Here is a 23,571-nt window from a genome sequence, read left to right as displayed (position 1 = left end):
TTCTGATAACCTCCCCTATAGCAGGTATCCTTAAAATAATCTTCCTCTTCCCTTCTTGACTTCCAGTCATTTGGGTTGCTGTCACTTGCAATCAAAGAACTGTAACTAATATAGCTCTGGTTCCCACACTGTGTGCCAAGGTGCCCTGGGGCACTACATTGCATTCACCGGGGTGCTTTGTTGTTCTTGTCTTTTATTTGGTTCCAGTTGTTGCATTGTTTTTGAACAAGTTGTTGGGAATGGGTAGTACTGATGTTCAGGGAGGCCATCTGCATCTGACCTATGATGGACAGGAGACCCAGACAAGTCCAGTGAATCAGCAGGAGGGATCCAGGAGTGGGAAGCAGAGAGCTCCTGCTAAAGGTTGCAGTTTGGTAGGGGAGTTTATTCTATGGCCGACGGCCACGTGGTAAGCAAATCCAACTGAGTGTTCATGTTTAAGTTTATTTAAAAAGCAAAACCCTAATCATTTTGAATTTTTGGTTTGTAGCAGATTCAAATTAAAGAACTTACATAACATATCAGGCAAAGCATATGTTGGCATATCTGTGATCATACAGGGAGAAAATTAATAGGAAGCTAATTAAAAAAATTTAAGTTTATAAATCAAAAGATTAAACTCTGCTAAAATTTACAAACAACATGTCACTCTTAAAAAAAAAAAAAAGGTAGCTCAGCTTTATTTTAATAAAATCACTGACAAAACAATAAAAAGCCCAAACTAGAAAGACATTTTCAATTACAAGGTGAGCCAAAGTTTTATATTTCTTTGTGAATTCAATTTAAAAAAGAGAAGTTTCTAAAATCAGCAATCGGCAGGTCCTTAATCCACTTTTAGATCTTTCCCCACCAGCATGGCAGTCACGGGATGCATACTGGTTTTGTGCTCTTGGTAGGTGCGGATGGCTTGATCGTGAGATTTGTCAAAGGCAGCGAGATCCCTGAAAACAAATGTAAACAGAAAAGAAGAGAAAAGAGCAAGAGAGACAGAGGAGAAGAGAGGGAGAGAAGTCAATACCCGTGATTAATTAAAGGATGCTGGCAGGGGTGGTAGCCAAATATCACCAAATTAAGGCATCAGTCCCAGCCAATTGGATGGCTATAGCCCTGCTGTAGGGTCCCAGGGGTTTCCTTCTGTCCCAGAGATTGACCCTTCCACTGGCAGATCACAGATACTTTGGAGGGAGTTACAGGGAAGGGCCGGAGTGTCTGGGACAGTGGCTGTTTACCAAGCAGCACAGGAGTATTTTATTACATGAACAGTATCTGCTCACCTACGTTTAATGCCTTAGCATCCGTCCTCAGAGACTTTGTCTTTTTTAAAACTTGCTTTTTAAAGTTTATTTTGTAATCAAGATTTTAAGAGAATAAAATTACCAGATTTATAAAGAATTTCTGAAAATGTCAAATAATTGAGAGCAAAAATACTGACCATAGTGAAATAATCATGATACATCAAATAAATAGGACTCATCAAACAAAAGGTGGAATTAGTCGTTTTTAATATAACTACTATTTATAAATCGTAAGATGGAAATATTTATTTTTCCCACAAAAGATATATTCTTATTTAAAACCTCTTAAAGTATACTTTACTGAATTCAAAGCTAGATGGGTTTTTTTTAATTAATAATATTATAATTATACTTTCTTATTTTTTTTCTTTTTTTTTTTTACATGCAGTGTGCATAAGAATTTGTTCATAGATGGGTTTTAATTATGGAAAGCAGGCCGGGCGCGGTGGCTCATGCCTGTAATCCTAGCACTCTGGGAGGCCGAGACAGGTGGATCGTTTGGGTTCAGGAGTTCAAGACCAGCCTGAGCAAGAGCGAGACCCCGTCTCTACTAAAAATAGAAAGAAATTAGCTGGACAACTAAAGATATATAGAAAAAATTAGCCAGGCATGGTGGCGCATGCCTGTTGTCCCAGCTACTTGGGAGGCTGAGGCAGGAGGATTGCTTGAGCCCAGGAGTTTGAAGTTGCTGTGAGCTAGGTTGATGCAACAGCACTCTAGCCTGGGCAACGGAGTGAGACTCTGTCTCAAAAAACCCAAAAAATAAAAAAATAAAAAACCCAAAAAATTATAGAAAGCATATAAAATTAATTTTAAAATACTTGAAAATTATTTTGTGGCCACATTAAAATGGATAATGACTTTTTTTGCCAAATTTTATTGTATCAGTAAAGTAAATGAAAAGCAAACAGATTAATCATGGATATTTATGTCATGATTTCTTTCTTTTAGAATTCAGGCCAAATCCATTCAAAGAACTTCACTGAGATATTCTTAAATTGTATCTTGTTGCCAAGATACAACCTTGCACCCTTTTACCAAGCATTCTTTTATTATATGTCAAGCAACTTACTCTCCCATCTCTTTGCAACATCTGAATCAAAAAGATTTTGCTGTATCTGCTCATTTCTCCTTACATTTAATTCCAGACTCTTTTTCTTGTCCATACCAACTCACCAATTATCTTCTACTTACTTAAGAAAATCTTTCTGTGTATATAAAACTGTCTTTGATAGATTTCCTTTTCATCAGTGTCTAACCCTATTTGGCCCATTATAGGCAATCCATATATAATGCTTCTAAAAAAGCTAATGCAATTATCTCATATTTTAAATATTTAGAAGTATGAATTCTTATTCCAAAATTATAAACTTTAGCAAACTAAAAAAATTATATAGACTGCATTTTATAAAGAATTTTAACAACAACAAAAACATTTATTTAAGATTTTTCTTCCCGTTTCTTATATAAATTCCAAGCACAGTTTGGTCTGGTTCTTACTTGAATAAGGGTCGTGTAAACTTCATTCTTCCTTGTTCAGTTGCCATCTTTAGAGCCAAAGGAATGGCTGCCTCCCACTTGGACTGAATGCAGAGCCGTAACCATCTGAAAGGAGGATTTTTAGGGGACAGAGGGTAGAAAATGAGGAGGAAGGGGCAGGACATGACAGGTATATCTGAATGTCACTTCTGTAATAATGAATAATTCCATTATAGTTATACTGTATACCACTTTATATTGTATCTTTATGCTGAGACTCTCAAAGCCTTATATATACAATTAAATAATTGGAGAAGAGAAGGAAGAGGAGTTGGTTCTAGAAAATGATTGTTGTTTTTAAAGGTTTGGATTATGCAGGTGCTCACGTACCCTTACAAATGCAATTTCTGAAGGAAGGAATTTAAGCCGCACACTACAAATCTGAATTAAGAAAGATTAACATAGAATCAAAGATTTCTAACTATTCTCATTTCAGAGTTGATTTGGCTGGTTGTAGAAGAAAACCTATTTACCACTGAATCTTTCATTCTAATCTTTTTTTTTTTTTTAAGGCAAGAGAGGTTTAGACAATGTTTAACAGAGATTAACACTACCATCTTACACATATTGCAACTATCCCTTAAATACCACCATCGTTATTTATATAAAAGCAGTAAATTTGACGAGGCTCTCTCAAGACTCATGTACGTCTCATACTCTGCTTTCCCTTTCTCCACCTTTCAAACTCGTTTTCTGCTTTCTTCCACAGAGACAAGTTAAAATGATGTACCTGAATCGTATTTCAGAATTGTTAATGGCATTGAAGTTGTACACCTCTTGCATTCGCTTTATGTGCCCCAATGGAAGAGGTGCCTAAGAGCAAAATAAAGAAGCATGACGTATCATTTCAACAGCATTCCTGGGAAGAAAGGAGCTGGGGAGAAATTCTTAGCCAGATTAAAATCCTAAGTATTTTATACTGTAGAAATAAGTTAGATAAAATTAAAAGAAACAAATGCACACTAAAGTAAATTTTGTGCAAACTTACTCTGGAAAAGGATATTCTACTGGGAGCACAGGGACAATTTACTTAGTGAGGGACTTGGAGAATTAAATGAAAATTACTCTCCTTAGACTTTATATTTTTAGCACATAAGAAATATCTTTCAGACTCTTCCTAGAGTTTTTAAAGTTATTTTCTACACCTTATATATCTTGAATTTATTCCACTCCCTAGATTAACTCGTGGCTCCCTAATTTTTTTCCTCACTGATCCCCCGGCTTTATCTTTGTATATTTCCTCTGAAATCCCCTTTAAATTATCTACATCCCTACAAAATAGCAGTTCTTAAATTTTTATATTATAGACCCCTTTGAGAATCTGATGAATAATATAGACCCTTTCCCTAGAGGAAAAAGTACATTTACCATATAAATACAACTTTCTACATATAATTTCAGGGGGGGTAGAAACCTCTTATGCCCATCTTAACCCTTGCTTAAAGGAAGAACAGGTTTGGGTGAAGCAGAGAAAGATGAGTCCAGAGCAGAGTTTGAGGTGCCTGCAGAGCACAGGCAGAAGTGTCACCAGGGAGGCGGTAACTGTCCTTTCCAGCTGCTGCCCCCTTCCCTGACCAGACCCTCACTCCGTGCACTCCCCATCTTGCTCCACCAACTGCCAGCCCCATCCCCATTATTCAGTCCATTAGCCCCTTGAGGACATGTGCAGCTCCAAGTCCACCCTGGTAGGCCGACCAGTTAAGGTCACCCCCGAGTCTCCCCGACTTTCCCCAGGTTTTGCCATGCCCGTTCCTGAGTCCTCGCATCACGTTTTCTATCTTGGTGGTCCTAGGCCACAGCAGTGCATTTATGAAACCGTGCCCTGTTGCCTCAAAATCTTATTCCTCACTTTTGCGTCAATTGCATAAGGAATTCTGATCAAAATCTTCTCCATCCCTCTCTAGGTCCTTAGACTGAAGAGTTCCCTTTCATGTGATTCTTAAAGACCCAGTCATTACCTCCCTCCCAAAAGGCAGCATGTCCCATAAGTTTCATAGGTTGTTTTTATTACCTGGATTTGAAACCTTAAAATCTGCTTGGACTCTTTACTGTTAACCCTCAAATCCAGTCATTCCCAGAAGCCTGTGGTCTCATCCTGCGTAACCTCTCTCTCCTCTGTCCTGTGTTCTCCTCTCCTGCCAGCTCACCCCTTCATGTCCTGTCCTCCTGCAAGTCTCCCAACCAACCGCACCACTTTGCACCCTGCATGTCCATTGGTTTTCACAACCCACCCATCATCCCACCATTTCATCACAGGACTCTCCTGTTGAAATTTTTAAATCCTTTCCTACTGACCAGAATAAAATCTAAAAGTCGCAGCTTAGCATTCAAGAGTCATCACATCTGATGCCACCAGCCTTTCTAGTATTACCCTCATTGACTTCCTCACCCAGCGCTGCTGCTTAACTCTGGCCACACTGGGCGATTTCCAGCACTTGCTGCTCTGGCTCCAACTTGAATGTCGACCTCCCTGCTAACCCTGCTCTGCTCAAACCAAGTCTTACTCCTCCAAACTCATTCCTTGATGATTCCAGTTGGGAGAGAGTCCTTCACTAATGACGTTTTTCTAATTGTTACCTAAACTATAAATTATAACCTCCTTTTACTGCTAACTTTTGCACATGTTCGCCTTCCTACTAGATGATAAGCTTTTCCAGGACAAGGTATTTCTTTATTACATGTTTATATTTAGCACAATATGAAACATACTAAGCATTCGATAAATGTTTTTTAAGGAAATGAATGAATTTCTGAAATTCTAGAAATTATATTTTTCCATTGGTTTCCACGTTAATATTTTTTTCCCAAGTTGGGTATAATATAAAAGCTGTGCCTTCCTGTCCATTTTCATTTCTAATGTTTGGAGCTAGTACTTACTTTCTGGAGCAGCTGAGCTAAAAACTCATTCAACTGATGAGAAGAGAGGTCTTTCAGGTCTGTGGCGTTGAATGAATTTAAATCTTCCTCTTTGGCCTAAAATAAATGTTACCTGGTTATTTCTGTTTGTGTGCAATTTAATAATATTTACTGGTTTACCTGACATTTTTTACTTTTAAGTTAAACTTTTAAAAAGGCAAATACATGGATGCACAAGAATGTACAAAATAAATTTAAGCCTGAGCAACTTCAATAACCTAGAGACTGAGTAACTTAAAAAAAGCTGGTATGACTCCTAAAACCTCTATTACTTAAGAAAAAGTAGACAATTAAGAGTTAGAGTGGAGGAAACTTTTCATATCCTTTCTACCATTCAAGATACAGAGATTTCCGAAGAAATGTTCTAAAATGCATGTCAACTGATTTCAAAAAAATTCAAAAATGTGGGTAAAGGACCAAACTGTATATCCCTTTAAAACTCACACTAGTAAATTGATAAGGCCACAAACTGATGCTTCCCTCCAGCCCCACACATTCTATGTTCCCCATTTAATCTTGGAAATCACCTGAGAAAAAGAAAATTGGGTCTGTACTTTTCAAATTGGAATTTACTGCCAAAAAATCTTTTGAGAATATGATTAAGGAATATTAAATAATGCTTATCAAAATAAGTATGTTGGCCGGGCGTGGTGGCTCACGCCTGTAATCCTAGCACTCTGGGAGGCTGAGGCAGGCGGATTGCTCAAGGTCAGGAGTTCGAAACCAGCCTGAGCAAGAGCGAGACCCCCATCTCTACTAAAAATACAAAGAAATTAATTGGCCAACTAATATATATAGAAAAAATTAGCCGGGCATGGTGGCGATGCCTGTAGTCCCAGCTACTCAGGAGGCTGAGGCAGGAGGATTGCTTGAGCCCAGGAGTGTGAGGTTGCTGTGAGCTAGGCTGACACCACAGCACTCATTCTAGCGTGGGCAATAAAGTGAGACTCTGTCTCAAAAAAAAAAAAAAAAAAAAAAGTATGTTTACATCTTTTAAAACTAGTTTTAAATTCTTTTAAACTAAGGGTTTTTTAAATTAAAAAAACTTTATACAAATGATAATGATTAAAAAAATCAAATAGGACAGAATGAAAAATTGCTTTGGTTTTGCTCCCTGTATCCTACTCCTTAATAACTACTATTAACAATGCCTGTATATCCTTCCAAAGAATTTAATGTGCATATACATATATATCCTTTTAAGGAAATGTTTATTTTACATCTTCCCCCTGTTTCAGAACTGTGCTTAACATCAAAACTTCCTTTCCCTTTAGAACTTCATGTTAATATCAGAACTTATAGCTCTAGCTTGTTCTCTGCTCAAAAACATGCAAATCCAAGCCATATATTTAATTAAGGATATATTTATATGTGGTAAAAACATAAAAAGCAAAGGAATGATAAACCCAAATTCAGGGTGATGACTATCTTGATAGGTTGGCAAGGTGGGTAAAAAGGGGCATGAGATAGGGAGGAGTGCGCCAAAGGTACCAGTACATTTTTTTTTTTGAGACAGAGTCTGGATTTGTTGCCGAGGCTAGAGTGAGTGCCATGGCATCAGCCTAGCTCACAGCAACTTCAAACTCCTGGGCTCAAGCAGTCCTCCTGCCTCAGCCTCCCGAGTAGCTGGGACTATAGGCATGCGCCACCATGCCCAGCTAACTTTTTTTTGTATGTATATTTTTAGTTGGTCAATTAATTTCTTTCTATTTTTGGTAGAGACGGGGTCTCGCTCAGGCTGGTTTCGAACTCCTGATCTCAAGCAATCCGCCCACCTCGGCCTCCCAGAGTGCTAGGATTACAGGCGTGAGCCACCGCGCCCGGCCAAGAAATTTCTGTTTTCTACAGCTATCTCTCATACTTTTTTCTCCATGACAAGTTTGTGAACTACACAAAACAAAGCTCACAACACAGGTAGAAGAGTAAAGCATTATTTGGGGCAAGATGTGTTTACCTGACTTCTCTTCTTGGATGGAAAAAGTTAAGCTTTTCTAGAAAGAGCACATAATTAAAGCACTCCTCCAATCAGGACTCAACACTACTCCAGGCAAAGTACTGGCAGTTGAGGTACATGTGTGCACAACCAGCCTACTTCTCTGCTATGTAGCTAGAGTTTATTACTTCCTTCCAAATAGTAAAAAAAAAAAAAAAACCAAAACACCAAAGTTGATCTTAGATCTAAATAATAGTAATGTCCTACCTTTGTTATGATTATTTTGATATTAAGAGTCTACAAAAAGATGTTTATATTTTATTCTTTTAAATTTAGAGACAGAGTCTTGCTCTGTCACTCAGGCTGGAGTGCAGTGGTGTGATCATAGCTCACAGCAACCCCTAACTCCTGGGCTCAAGAGATCCTCCTGCCTCAGCGTCCTGAGTAGCTGGGACTACAGGTGTGTGCCACCATGCTCAGCTAATTTTTTCTATTTTTTGTAGAGACAGGGTCTTAATACTTTGCCTAGGCTGGTCCCGAACTACTGGGCTCAGCAATCCCACTGTCTTGGCCTCCCAGGTTGCTGGGACTACAGGCACATATTACCCCACACCCAGCAAATAATAGGTAAACTGATGAAAGAAGAAGGCCAAAAGAAAAATAAATTTCTATAAATATTAAGTTTTGTTGCTGCTTTTAATAAAAGACCTTTGTTTAAAGACTGTCCCTCCCACTCAGAATGTCCTCCTCCACATCATCCATGTCCAAACCACACTGGAACCTGGCCAGGCTATCCTCTCCTGTAAGAAGCTCTCCCGGATGCTGCAGCCAATTCCAACTCTTGCACCTCCAAGGGGAGGTACCACAGTGGCCCCTTCTGTTGATTTTCTTGTTGTCTCATCTGTATCTTCCTCATGTTGCTTATCACTTCCTGCTTAGCATTAGTTATCTCTGCATGAATCTAATTTCTTTAATTAAACTATAGATGCTTTAAAGGTAAGCAAATCTTTGTACCTTTCATAGGATGCGACACAGCATTTGGTATGGAGAAGGATGCTAAGAAATATGGGTCAAGCAAACTTTAGAATCAAGTTTCAAAAGGCAACATCTTAATTTGTTGCAAATCTAAGAATAAAATTATTCCTACATTTTCTGTTATTTCCCAGTGAAGAATTATCCAGGACATACCCTTAACTCTGGTTTCTCTAAGGGTTGTTTTAGAATATACATGAACAAGCTCCTCTTTAAGAAGTTTCATAGAAGTAAACAAAGTAACTGACTGAGCAAAAGTGCCTCAATTCTTCCCATCACTAACAGTTGGCATTAGTGGTCAGTTGCCCAAGATCATTTCAGATTTACCTGTGCAATTGCTATATTTGAAGTAGTATCTTATAATGACTTATGAGGAAAAGAAGAAAGGTAAAACGCAAATACTTTTGCATACTGTTTTTAAGAGTTGAAAGAGGTAAGAAAAAGAATTAATGCTGTTAAGATCTATTTTTTCCTCATGAAATTTAATTTTCTACATTGAAGGTGGATATAGCATCATCTTAGATAAACCTGACTTTCAAATAGCTTTCCCATGATTTAAAGTACGCATCTCCCCCTTTCATGAGTAAAGACATATTTGTACAATTCAAAAAGGAATAAAAAAATCACACACGTTACTACTCACAGTAATCCATCTTTGACTTAAGGCAATACAAGCATTTGACAGAGTCATATCATAACTGCAAATATAAAAAATGTTAAAGATTAAATTTTATTAAAATGTACATGCTTTTGCATTAATGCAGTTTTAAAGCTACAGAATATACTTAAATTTCAAAGTTCCTTTTAAATAAAGAACTCTAAAGTGATGGGAATAGGAAATCTTTTACCTGACTTACACACTACTGGTATCACCTAAAAACTCACAAATCCAAGTGAATACCATATTAATAAAACAACTGACTATCCTTCAGAGACAGTGCCAGAGCATCTCAGCAAAAGACTGTCATGTACTCCAGTGGTATATGTTAAAAGTAGCTGGAATCATTTGAGTGTATTTAGTGTTTACGGCAAGAACCGTTCTAGGCACTCAGGACAATATGATGTTGTTCAAACCATCTAATCATCTAACAAACCTGCAAGCACTTGCTATATGATAGGCACTGTTCTAGATGCTAGACCTTTGAGAAAGTCTGAAATCATGGTGTGATGATTTCATTCCTTTCTTTTTAGAAGGAAGTGAAATTAACACACTGTGATCTTAAGCAAAGCAAGTTACACCTATATTTGTGTGTTCTCATCTTAGAAAAGCACGGAAAAGAACATGCAATGTGCGCAAAATTCTTGCAAAACATCCCTCTTTGTCCATAAATCATGCTTGCTTGCTGTGAAGTGTTTGCATTAGAGAACAGAGAGGCACTTGCCCCTTAGGGTCTAAATGAAGTATGTTTTGATTAGAAGTTACCACTGAACCTTCCTTAAAGAGAACTGTGACCGGGACTCCTGGTTTGTTCCCTAGGAAGGAAGAGCTTGATGCTACTCCCTCCTTTGAAACAGCTGCAGTTTATTTTCATGAAGTGGTCAGGCTGTGGCTGGCAGGCAAGCATTTTGTTTGCCCTGAAGAACAAGTGGGACCAGAGGTCCTTGACTGCTCAGGCAGTGAGCCACCTTCAATTAGAACATTATTAGCACTGATTTCTTAAACAATAGGACAGTGGAAAACCTTTGGCTGGTCTGTTTGTTAGTGTCCTCAAACTTCCTTCTCAATATAATTAAAGGAACTAAGTTAAGGATTAATCCAGTGTTGGAGGGGGGTAGGTATATACATACATCATGAGTGAGATGTGTACCATCTGGGGGATGGTCATGCTGGAGACTCAGACTTGTGGGGGGAGGAGGGAAAAGGGCATTTATTGAAACCTTAAAATCTGTACCCCCATAATATGCCAAAATTAAAAAAAAAAAGGATTAATCCAGGGAAGAGAAGCAACCCCTACGATGGCAAAGTCCTAAGAAAATTAATTAGCAAAACCAGATATGAGCCTTGCTCTCATGGTACCTGTATAGCATAGTGAGGAAGAAAGACTTTAATATAATCACACAAATAAATGTAAAGTTAGAACCGTGGCAACCTCTATGAAGGGTGATATAGCATCGCCCATCAAGAAGCCCTAGTATCAGAGATCTGGCCTGGGGCGATATGGCAAGAAATGCTTCCATGAGGAAGTGGTTCTTGAGCTGAGACTGAAATTAACTGTGCAAGGTGGAGGTGCAGGTGGAGGAAACAGCGTGCTCAGATACTACATAAGAGGATGTATGGAGAGTTTGAGAGACCCCAAAACTGCTGGTATGACTGAAGCGAAGGGAGCTTGAGTGTTAGGAGCCTATAGTACCCACTAAAGAATTTTGTCTTAGACTGAGAGCAATGGGATGCCAGTGGAGATTGCTAAGCAGGAGGAGGACATGACACATTTGTATTTTTAAAGGTTTACTCTAGCCTTAGTGTGGAGAATGGCTGGGAGGAAGGCTGGAACAGACACAAGTGCACAGTTTGGAGGCCAGAGCAGTCTTCCAGCAGGGCATGATGTGAGATTGAACTTGAGCGGTGGTGGTGGACATGGAGAACAGTGTATGGTCTCGAGTGCTATTTAACCACTTCAGTACCGCGCTCACGGCTGCAAAACCTTGCCCACAGGCGGCACTCACAGTCCGCACGATAGTTTGTGCTGTGCGTTCATGATGAATCCGTTTTGCTCTTGTGTGATGAGGAATGCTTTAAAGCACTTTTTTTACTTTACAAGCAGCTTTACTTGTAATGTAAATCAGAATAGGTAACATATACATATATGTTTTCATTACGTTATTTTTAAATGTTCACAGTTTTATTTTGATAAATGAAAAATTAGAAAAGTCATATCACAGCTGTCAGCTAAAGCTGACACGCGGCTGTGTGCCTTCATATCACGGCTGTCGACTAAAGTTGCTGTGGGCGTTCATCTGTGGCTATCGACTATAGTCGATGCTGGTACCGAAGTGGTTAAATACACACACAAATGATGAGAGCACTATAAAAACCGGAGAGACTTAGAAGCCAATGTTCTGTGCTGGAATGAACCAAAATATTTCCTATGGTTTGAGATTTTCCAAGATATTCTCTCTTTACAGGCCTCCTTGGCATATGAAAGATTCCAGGGTTCCTCCAGCCTGTTGGTATTGCCTGGAGGCAGTCTTAAGGGATCTAGAATGAACCAAGACCCCAAAAGGATCCCCTAGCAATGGTAATATCAAAGAAACACCTTTTAAGAACTCAACTTTTCTCCTAGATTTCCTTAATTTTAAAAGCAAAGGCTTCTTCAGTCCTTAATCTCTTGCAATGGTCTTTGGTGTAGAAAAGACTCCTGACTTCAACTTCCATGCTGTTTTCCCCAGGATCCTTCTTCCCCCACAATGGTACTGCACACCACTCTGCTGACCACTCTGCCACTTTTACATTATTTCTCCCCACAGCTTCCTTAACAAGGAACTAATGTTTGAAAGCCTCTTCTGGTTTTTAATTTATTTTATTGGTATCTTTCCTCTGTCCTAGCTCTCAAATGGAGATCGTCTACAGTTCTAAACTCTACTTCTTGTATTCCTCTTTGTAATTCATCTCTAAGCTGATGTCCAAATCCATTACCATTAAAATAAATAGATTCCTTACCTGTAACACTTAACAGATATTTTTAAAAAATACTTGACACAGAACGTATTTGCTCTGTGAGTTTCTTATTCATCTTTCATCATAATAGTGCCTGCCACTCAACAAATGTGTATTGCATTGAGCTGAATCTTTAACAACTACATCTCTGCTCAGTTATTTTTAATTTCTTCTTTGCTCACCATGGTCAATCAGTTGCCAATAGATTCTAGCTCCAAAACATCTCTCCTCTCAGTTATTCCTTTCTTTTCCTACTGCCCTTGCATTACTTCAGGCTCTTATTATCTCTAGTGAGGTTGTTGTAAGAATTAGTGAGATAATATATACGTTGGCACGTTTTAAACTATGAAGTGCTAAAAAAATCTAAAGTATTATTCTGGTGATACCTTTTTTAGACATTAAAAGGGTTTATTGATAATTTGTGCCATCTGCCTGTTTCCAAAGCAAAATTTGAAACAATTCTGCTGCAATCATCCCTCCCTGGCGTCTAAGCCTCCCTGTTTCCCCCCACAGTCTATGCTAAGCAGCACTGCCCGGTTAATGGGGAGCTCTGACCATATCTCTACCATGCTCAGAACTCCTAATAACTTCCCTACCAAACCCTTCTCAGCCAGGCCATTCAAGGTGCTTTACAAACAAACTTGACCAGGACTCATCTTGTTTCCTATCTTATCTCCTGCTGCTCCCTTGGTCAATTAAACTGGGCTGCTTAGTGTAAGTGCGTTGCTAGGCAATTTCAGTGATCCAAAGGAAAGGCAACGAGAGGCTGGAACATGCAATAGTCAGCATCCTCACACAACTCAGGGTAAGACCAGGGTTCAGGTCCCTGATTTGAGGCAGGTGTTTTGTTTAAAAGGCAGTATATTGAAGGAGGTAAGACTGCTAGGGTTTGAATCTCAACTCTGTGCAACCTTGCACAGGACACTTTATCTAGCTAGCTAAGCCTAATTTACTCCCTCTGGAAACAGGGATAATAACTGATAACATCATTGTAATGATTAACATAATACTTATAAAATGTTATTTGTTTTTTTACTGCAAAGTTTTTTTTAATCTCGCATATACTTGCAATGAAAACTGCAAAAGTTTGAAGGAAGACACAATAGCTTATTCTTTTCTAAATACCTTACTATCCTTGTGTAGAAAGGAAGCACTCAATAATTACTTGCAAGGAATAATTAATTTATAGTCATAAATCATGGAAATTACTCTTTTGGCCTCAGGGTTAAGGTCCAAACACCTAAGAACTCTGTTCTTATCACTATCTAGTAACAGCTTAAGGACAGCATAGAATCCTTGCAGATATTTTGAGGATCTCTAGGGTTTAGGAGAATGAGAATGAAAACATTAGCAGGTTAAGTACTTACTTGGGTTTTATGGGAGGCAGTCCAGGAGAGTAAAGCCAGGCATTCCAATCAACTTGATTGAGAATATCAACCTGTGAACAGTTATAATACTCAGTTTGCTACAGAATGACCTTTTCTGTTAAAAAAAAGATTAAGGCAAACTTTTAAGTTCTCAGATCTGTAATTTTGTCTACTCTGCCATATCAAGATAATTTCTAAATTTTTTATTTTTTAATTAATATTATTTTAATTGATAGATAATTATGTATATTTATGGGGTATAATGTGATATTTTGATATATGTATATAATATATTAAAAAATCAAGCTAATTAACATATCCATCACTTCATCTAAGTATCTCTTATAAAATAAATTTATATTCATCACTAGTGGTGTTAAATAATTAAAATAGGAAAATTAGCACACAAAAAAAGTAAACTTCCGAATCATACTAAGGATCTCTCTGAACTAGGAAAATTCGACCTGTTAGTTCATGTGGTTGAGATAACATTTTTTTCGAGACAGAGTCTTGCTCTCTTGCCCAGGCTAGAGTGCCATAACATCAGCCTAGCTCAGAGCAACCTCAAATTTCTGGTCTCAAGTGATCCTCCTGCCTCAGCCTCCTCAAGTGCTAGGATTACAGGTGTGAGTCACTGTGCCCGGCTGAGATCACATTTTAAATGGGAAAAAAAATGCAATGAAAAATTGAGTCTTACAACAAATTCTAAACCAATACCACTATTAAGGAATTCAAGTTAGCTTAACAAATAAGTCAATAAATAAAGATATATTGGGCATGAAAAATTTAAAAAGCTTTTAATCCAACCTTATCTTTAAAGTGGGAATACAGGAAATCCTTCCAATCATCAGTGGTTATGCTCTTGTAAGAAAATTTCTCAACATAGGCCTTTAGAAATCCTAGGAAAACCTCTAAGAGTAAAAAAATTTAAAAAGAAAGAAATCAATTTGTAGAAAGGTAATTAATTATTTGACTTTTTTTGTGCTTGGCATCATACTATTAACCACAGAGAATAGAAAACATCCAAAGAACAAGTTTTTCAAAGTGAACATTCAGAAATAGAGGTAGGATTGAAGTAGGGCCTTAAAGGAAGAATATATGTAATTTGGTGGAAGAAGAGAATCCTAATTACAGGTAAGGGGATGACACATGAAGACACAGAAAAGAAATACACAGGTTTCAAAAGCAATAAGCCTCCTATAACTAGAAAGGAGGAAAACAGATGCAAGTGAGGGACAGCCTCCAAAGCCAATCAGCAAAAGAGAACGCCTCAACGCCCATCCACAGGGGAGGGGTATATAAACTCAGTGTATTATGATGGCATTAAAAAGTAGGAGACAGATTTATATTTTCTGACATAGAAGGATGCATGTGAACTATTGAGAAAACAAAAAAACAAATGCAGAATATATAGTGTGATTCATGTTTTATAATTAAAGTCACTATATATATATGTATGTATGTATGTATGTATTTGTCTCTTCTTCATTAACACTTTACGATCTGCAGCCACACACACCAAACTGCTAACAGTGGTCACCCCTGGGAGTGGAAAGAGGTTGATGGACTCTCACTTGTTACTCTCATAAATGTCTATACCATAGACATTTTTTCAGCGAACACATACTATTATCCTAATTTTAAAAATACTGATGAGATTTTTTTAATTAAACAGAATAATTTAGAATTCAGAGGTTACTCAAGGTTTTAAGTGGAGAGATAACATTAGAAAATGATCAAGATTTCTTTAGCAGCTATACACAGAATGAATTGGAAGTATAAAAGGGAACAAAAAACAAGTTTGTAACTCTTCCTTATTCTTGGCATTGCCCTCAAAAAACAAAACAAAACCAGTAAAACATAAAATGCCAACTACTTACCTGGTCCTCCAAGAAGTTGTTCAAGGTAAAAAAGTAAAGCAAAGCCCTTCTCATAGGGAACTGAAGAATATGCTACATCAGGGTCTACATCCGTCAGATCCACCACAAGCTTGGTGAATGGATGTGTTTCCCCAAAAGTCTTTATCTGTAAAACACAAAATAAGACAATGCTCATAAATGAAGGCCAGTATCACCATGCAAACAAGCTAATAAGGAAGTATTACTCCACTCAGTGGCATAACTTTAGAGGAATCTAGAACTTACATAAATTTAGAGACTGGTAATACTAGGATATGTTGGCATAAACTTCTGAAAGTCTATTAAAAGAATGGCTACTTATGTGATGTTCTCTAATATATTTCACCCAATATTAATTAGGCTTTACTCTTACAAAAAGACTAGGAAAATGATTCACTGCCTGGTCTACAAATTTGGCTTTTGGGAGAAAGCAGTTAAAAATGACACAAATATACCAAATAAAATTCAAACACAGTAACCAGCTACATCAGTAACAAAGAGTCAATGAAGTCTTACACCTCCCAATTCAGGTCAGCAATACTACCTTACACAGGACAATGAATGACACAGATCAGCAGGGTATTATACCAGCATCTGTTTCATTCTCCATGCCTGTAAAAATGACTTTTTTGTTCCTATTTGGTAAAGATGCTTTACAAAAACTCAATTTTTGAACACCTCTACAACTTTGGATGAAGGTTTTTAAAAGTTTGACTCATTTACCGAATTCTGTAGTTCTCCCCATCCTCCCAGAGCATGAAAGTGTCTGAATTTTTCACCAAACAATCGTCCACAAATGTGGCGTTCCAAGTACACAGTATGTCCTTCATTTAACCTGGAAAAAGTTTAAAAAATAAAAACACTGACACAGCTGAGAGGAAAAGGCATTTTCATCAAGAAGATATTTTCTTGTTGGCCTTTCTACAGAGGAAAGCAGTTGTAGAGGATGACCACTACCGTCTAAGCAGACTGCCATGTAGCTCCCAGAGCAGTGGGAAGCCCAGCCCAATAGATGGCAGGAGGGAAAGGTAAGCCACGGTTCTGGTTTCATATGTCCGTGTATTAAAAAAGTGACTACAGCAGGAACTAATAACAAACATAAACTAAATACCTAGACTGTACCTAACACTGTGACAAGTGCTGCAGAATTAGAAAAAAAAAATCCTTGCGTACCAATGAGTTGGTAACAAAGAAAAACAATATGTACATACAAAACAATTCAGAGTGGTGGGAGGCAGGAAAAAAATCAGTAACAAGAACTAATAATAGGCTGGGCATGGTGGCTAACGCCTGTAATCCTAGCACTCTGGGAGGCCAAGGTGGGTGGATTGCTCGAGGTCAGGAGTTCAAAACCAGCCTGAGCAAGAGCGAGACCCCATCTCTACTATAAATAGAAAGAAATTAATTGGCCAACTAATATATATAGAAAAAATTAGCCGGGCATGGTGGCACATGCCTGTAGTCCCAGCTAGTCGGGAGGCTGAGGCAGGAGGATTGCTTGAGCCCAGGCGTTTGAGGTTGCTGTGAGCTAGGCTGACGTCATGGCACTCACTCTAGCCTGGGCAGCAAAGCGACACTCTGTCTCAAAAAAAAAAAAAAAAAAAAAAGAACTAATAATAACAAAAATCTTACCAAAAGTGATCCCAAGTTTTGTTGGTCACTAGATTTCCTGTCCAACTATGAGATATTTCATGTGCAATAACCTAAAGGAAACAGTGTAAGTGATTAACAGTAAAACTGATTACCTTATCCTAAAATAACCCATTATTTAAGCACTCTTGTTCTTTCAACTTCACGTTATTCAATTTTTTTTAAACATTAGCTGAGATATTCAGGGAGTTAGTTCAGCAAAAAACTGTAATTTAACCAAAGACCAAAAAATATGACATAGTTAAAATAATTTAAAACAAAAACATTTAGAAAATATTAAGTGAAATGAATATATCACTGTATTAAAAATACTTCATCCATCTGTAAAATGGAGGTTAAAATAATAAATAAAAAAAAAAATAAAATAAAACAGGCCGGGCGCGGTGGCTCACGCCTGTAATCCTAGCTCTCTGGGAGGCCGAGGCGGGCGGATTGCTCAAGGTCAGGAGTTCGAAACCAGCCTGAGCGAGACCCCGTCTCTACCAAAAATAGAAATAAATTAATTGACCAACTAAAAAAATATATATACAAAAAATTAGCCGGGCATGGTGGCGCATGCCTGTAGTCCCAGCTACTCGGGAGGCTGAGGCAGGAGGATCACTCGAGCCCAGGAGTTTGAGGTTGCTGTGACCTAGGCTGACGCCACGGCCCTCACTCTAGCCCGGGCAACACAGTGAGACTCTGTCTCAAAAAAAAAAAAAATAAAATAAAATAAAATAAAATAAAATAAAATAAAATAAAATAAAATAAAATAAAATAAAATAAAAATACTTCAAAAACATATCAAGATATCAAACCATAAAATCTCAACTCTATTAAATCTAATTGTTAATGTAATAATATCTTATGATAAGAGTCCCCAAGTACCTTTTATAACCATATCTTTAACATAACAATATACTAGATATTTTAAAGTCAGCTGACTTAATACTTCTTTAGGGTAAGGCCATAATAAGAAATTTTAACTTACATTGGAGAGTGACTTGTCACCTGCCTGTTTAAAAAAAAGAAAATTACCTTAGTATTTCAATAATTAAATTATTGACGATATCTAATAGACTGCCTACCTCAACATCTAGTAAACTGGCATGGATGGTCCACTGAACTTCTACCAGAGCACTTCCAAGAGTTCAAAAGAGACATGTATTGAAAACACAAAATAAAAAAATACACAACTAAAAATTAGCAGCATTCTTTCTTGCCCTAATCCTAGAGAATTTTTGTAATACAAGAAGGGCCAGTATACTTGTCTCTAACTTCCATGAAATATTTCTCCTATTTTCATTTTTTATATCTGCTCTTGTTTAACTGTCACCTTCTTTCTTTCCTTATTATCCATAATATATTTAAGAAAAGTTGCTAATCCATTACTTACTTGGTTCTAAGAATTTAAAGTAGTTTACAAGGCATATAAAACATAGCAATATTCCAAGGACTTAATCCTTTCCCATACTTGATGTGCTGAATATTTTTTACCAGTACCTACAAGCCAAGTATAAAGGGTGTACTTTCTTTATTTGGATAGATAATTCATCAATAGATTGTTGTTATATAGCATTCCCATCCCCAATATCCCAAACACCCTGAAAATAATATTCTATTTCCACAAGTGGTCAAATTATTTTCCTTTAAAAAATGAGATTTTGATAACCACAATAAGCAATAAAATTAAAAATAAGGGTTACATGAATAAGAGAGAAGATTTTTAAAATATTATTAGGTCTCTAGGGTTCTTCCTAGCTAGGTTTGTTCTTTAGAAGACTTTAATTTCAAATGAAGAAATATTTACACTTACCAGTAAAGTAGGGGTTACAAAAGTAAGGCAAGGATTCTCCATGCCACCATAAGGGAAGGATGGTGGCAGGACCAACAGGTCATACTGTCCCCATACATATGGTCCTCCCAGATCTTCTGCAATTTTAAGCATAGATTCAGTCTGAAAAATTAATGCATATATATTTGTTTTTTTTTTTGTTGTTTTTTGAGACAGAGTCTCCCTTTGTTGCCCAGGCTAGAGTGAGTGCCGTGGTGTCAGCCTAGCTCACAGCAACCTCAAACTCCTGGGCTCAAGCAATCTTCCTGCCTCAGCCTCCCAAGTAGCTGGGACTACAGGCATGCGCCACCATGCCCGGCTAATTTTTTCTCTATATATTAGTTAGCCAATTAATTTCTTTGTATTTATAGTAGAGACGGGGTCTTGCTCTTGCTCAGGCTGATTTCGAACTCCTGACCTTGAGTAATCAGCCCGCCTTGGCCTCCCAGAGTGCTAGGATTACAGCTGTGAGCCACTGCGCCCGGCCAATGCATATATATTTGTATGTCTTAATTATTACGGTAGTAAATTCTTAAAAGTGTATATTACTTTCTATGAAGGTTATAAGTTAATGATGCTTATTTTAAATGAAAATGATGTAAAGACTGTAGCAGCTGCAAACTCACACATAAAATAAGGCATATTTGATGCTTTCACCAAATCACTTAAAACCATCACATTTCACACTCAAAATCTTCAATCTACTATCTACCAAAATTATTAAAAATATAATATAAAATAACTACATATAAACATATAACATAACTATATGACCTACCTCAGAAAATTCATAAGCAGACTTTTCCACCTGCTCTTTTTCAGACCATACCAAAGTTCTTGGGCCAATTTGCCTGTAAAATTAAAAAGCTTAATAAAAAAGAATTCAGGCAAATTACTTACACCTGGTTCTAAGAAGGATTTAAAGTCTTATGCACAAACCGCTATAGTGGCAGTAGATTTACCATGTGCTTATAGGGAAGCGCTAAGGTTAAATGGTCTCTCTGAGATGCAAACCTGCTGTTGTATATGCAGCAACAGAAATGCAGCTCTCGAAGGAGGTACAGTGTGGTTGTCAAAGGAAAACCTAGACATAAAGTGTCTCCAGACTAGCTTACTGGCTTTGGTAAGATTTCTGGGGGTCTAGTTTCCTTCCTCAATCTTACAACCGGAGAAAGCCAGTTGCAGGTCCTAAAACGTTATTCCAGAACAGGAGTGGATATAAACTTTGTTATGCACTTAAAGTTTAAATACTCTTTATATAAGAAGAATCAATAGGAAAGGAAGGAAATCGTGTCACATGCTACAACATGGATGAACCCTGAATTCATTATGCCCAAGTGAAATAAGCCAGTCTCAAAAAGATAAAATCACACTGTATGATTCTGCCTATGTGAGGTATCTAAAGTAGTCAAATTCATAGGAACAGGTAGTAGAATGGTGGTTACTAACAGAGCTGGGGAGAGTAGGGAAGGGAGAGTGAAGAGTTTCAGTTTTGCAAGATGAAAAAGTTCTGAAGATCTATTTCACAATAATGTGAATATACTTAACATACTACTGAACTGTACAATTAAAAATAGTTAAATGTGCTTAGAAATTATGAACAAACAAAATGTTAAGAAGGAAGGGCACTTTAGCTTTGGTAAAATGTTAACAAAATATCTTAAATGTTTATAATACTTATAGACTTTCAAGTGCTTTCATATATTTTATCTCATTTGTTTCACATACCAACCCATCAGGTAGGAAAGGCAGATATTATAATTTCAAGAATGAGGAAATAGAGATTTAGAGAAGTGACTTGTTCAAGCTTACATTAGAATCCAAATCTCTAAGTAAAGGCAAAAGCATGCTCATTTTACAATATTTGGAAAATCTAATGGGTAACTGATAAAGATTTTGAAATTTAAAATTTGTTGCCAACATTTTATATTTAGATTTGAATTTTTCTAGAGCTGTCAGCTTGATATTTTGAGAAATACACAAATGATCTACAAATTAATCCTGATGCCTAAAGTTTGACCTTTTCACAAACCTTAAAATTTGTTCAGCATCTCACCTGCTTTCTAAAGCTCCAACAACCAAAGCAATCAGGTAGCAGGGTACTGGAACCTAACAGAGCAAACAAACAGCATATACACATATCACATGCTTGTATTAGTGCTCAAAAATATTACAGAGTAAGACAATTTATATTTAAAATTAAATCTCCAAATCTCTAAATATTAACATGGATTACTTTTCTTTTACACTTCTCAACTAGTTCTTATTTTTACCAAATATTTTTAAATTATGATGCAAAACATTTCAAAATAGCTATTTCCCTTTTATTCCACTAGAAATAAAACTTCTGATGTGAAAAACATGATTTGCACGTAGTATTAAAAGGTACATTTTAAGCATTTCTCAAAAAATAACCTATAAGAAAGCAATTATGTTTCCCCTGTTTGTTCTTTTTTTTCTCCTTGTTTTTAAAACATCTTTTTTATTTATTTATTTATTTATTTATTTATTTATTTATTTATTTATTTATTTATTTATTTTTTGAGACAGAGTCTCCCTTTGTTGCCCAGGCTAGAGTGAGTGCCGTGGCGTCAGCCTAGCTCACAGCAACCTCAAACTCCTGGGCTCAAGCAATCCTCCTGCCTCAGCCTCCCAAGTAGCTGGGACTACAGGCATGCACCACCATGCCCAGCTAATTTTTTGTATATATTAGTTGGCCAATTAATTTCTTTGTATTTATAGTAGAGACGGGGTCTTGCTCTTGCTCAGGCTGGTTTCGAACTCCTGACCTCGAGCAATCCGCCCACCTCGGCCTCCCAGAGAGCTAGGATTACAGGCGTGAGCCATCGCGCCCGGCCCTTTTTTGTTTATTTTTATTTTGATTTTTTTATGTTTTAAACCACTACTGGCATATTACAGAGACATACAAAATAATCCCTAAGCGGATGCGAAACTTATGGGAGCTTGAAATCCCAGAAGCTGGGATGGGAGCAAAATTGTTCATTGTGATGTCAATTAAAAAACATACACACACAAACACACACGCATACACACATTATTCATTAAAGGTCAATGGTACAAGTCCAATTATCAGCTACATAGAAATTTTAACTTACAGGACTATAACAGAATGCTTTTTTGGTCTAAGATAGTTCCTCCATTTGGAAACACTCTCTACAGTCACACGCCCACGCTGTAGTACCAGGGCAGACAAAAGTGCAATGACATAAAAGAATAGGAATCTGCCTGCTACTAACTGGAATGAGGGGAAATGGAATCAGACAGGCTCTCTCCTCTGTCTACCCGGCAACCTCTTTCTTCCATACAACACTCTCCGTAAGTGGAACAAAATCCTTTAAAAAGCACAAAAGGCAAAGAATGAAGAAAAAAAAAAAACCCAAAAGCTGTTCTCTAAATTCTGAAATATTTCAAAAGCAATTTTGCTCTCTGGATGAGTAGAAGCTATTTGTAGTTCACCACCAACTAAAACAAAAATCTAGACCCTATGATCTTACTTTTTGGCTAAATCTGTATATTTTCCTGCTTGGGTCTTCTGGGTCAGGTCCTTCTCCATCACGAATAGCACTCATAAGTGCCACCAGTTCTTTAGGGACAGACACCTAATAGAGAAGAAAAGTCATTTCTAGTTATAAATAAAAGGTTCTATGTATCTTAAACTATATATGTAAAATAACCTTTTCTTTTCCGTCTTGATTATCCATATAATAAACAGACTATGAACTCAAAAAGAATGTATATATCGTTTTTTTTGGTTTTTTTTTGAGACAGAGTCTCACTTTGTTGAGACTCCAGGCTAGAGTGAGTGCCGTGGCATTAGCCTGGCTCACAGCAACCTCAATCTCCGGGGCTCAGCGATCCTACTGCCTCAGCCTCCCACGTAGCTGGGACTAAAGGCATGCACCACCATGCCCGGCTAATTTTTTGTATATATATTTTTAGTTGGTCAATTAATTTATTTCTATTTTTGGTAGAGACGGGGTCTCGCTCAGGCTGGTTTCAAACTCCTGACCTTGAGCAATCCGCCCGCCTCGGCCTCCCAAAGTGCTAGGATTATAGGCGTGAGCCACCATGCCCGGCCCTATATATCGGTTTTGCAAACAGAATCAGTGATATGTAAAACTGGCTTCTTTAAAAACAAATGTGAAATATTTTACATTCATCCACGCATATTAAAAGTAAAATTTTGCTACAGAAGTAGAAACTTGACATAAAAAATAAAAAAAATAAAAAAAAAAAATAAAGTAAAATTTTGGTAGAAACTAGATTAAAATCCCAGCTCTGCCACCTACTAACTGCACAGACTTGGGCAAATAACTTCCCTAAACATCAGCTTCCCCATCACATGAGGGTAAAACTGCATAGGTTTGCTGCAAGGATTAAATAATATAAGTGAAGAGCTCTACGCCATTCCTGGCAATGGTAGCCAACACCCCCACTCCCCTTCGCACTCCC

The 23,571-nt window shown here is 37.4% G+C and overlaps 1 protein-coding gene across 1 annotated transcript in view; it reads right to left on the bottom strand.

Annotated features, from left to right (window-relative positions):
* Positions 1-424: 424 nt before the first annotated feature.
* LTA4H (leukotriene A4 hydrolase) overlaps positions 425-23,571 on the bottom strand; it is a 32,670-nt gene continuing 9,523 nt past the window's right edge. The window contains exons 5-19 of the mRNA XM_012775320.3: positions 22,614-22,718; positions 21,155-21,207; positions 19,877-19,949; positions 19,081-19,221; positions 18,256-18,279; positions 17,268-17,338; positions 16,359-16,470; positions 15,618-15,762; positions 14,545-14,648; positions 13,738-13,808; positions 9,359-9,413; positions 5,712-5,807; positions 3,565-3,647; positions 2,796-2,900; positions 425-941 (exon numbers count right to left, since the gene is read on the bottom strand). Coding sequence (XP_012630774.1) covers positions 824-941; positions 2,796-2,900; positions 3,565-3,647; positions 5,712-5,807; positions 9,359-9,413; positions 13,738-13,808; positions 14,545-14,648; positions 15,618-15,762; positions 16,359-16,470; positions 17,268-17,338; positions 18,256-18,279; positions 19,081-19,221; positions 19,877-19,949; positions 21,155-21,207; positions 22,614-22,718 — 1,356 coding nt within the window. The 3' untranslated portion in view covers positions 425-823. The remainder of the gene's footprint in view (positions 942-2,795; positions 2,901-3,564; positions 3,648-5,711; positions 5,808-9,358; positions 9,414-13,737; positions 13,809-14,544; positions 14,649-15,617; positions 15,763-16,358; positions 16,471-17,267; positions 17,339-18,255; positions 18,280-19,080; positions 19,222-19,876; positions 19,950-21,154; positions 21,208-22,613; positions 22,719-23,571) is intronic.

This window comes from Microcebus murinus, chromosome 10 (genome assembly GCF_040939455.1).
Source record: "Microcebus murinus isolate Inina chromosome 10, M.murinus_Inina_mat1.0, whole genome shotgun sequence".
NCBI lineage: Eukaryota > Metazoa > Chordata > Mammalia > Primates > Cheirogaleidae > Microcebus > Microcebus murinus.
Note: the sequence above shows the minus strand (reverse complement) of the source record. Positions and strands in the feature narration are given on the sequence as shown.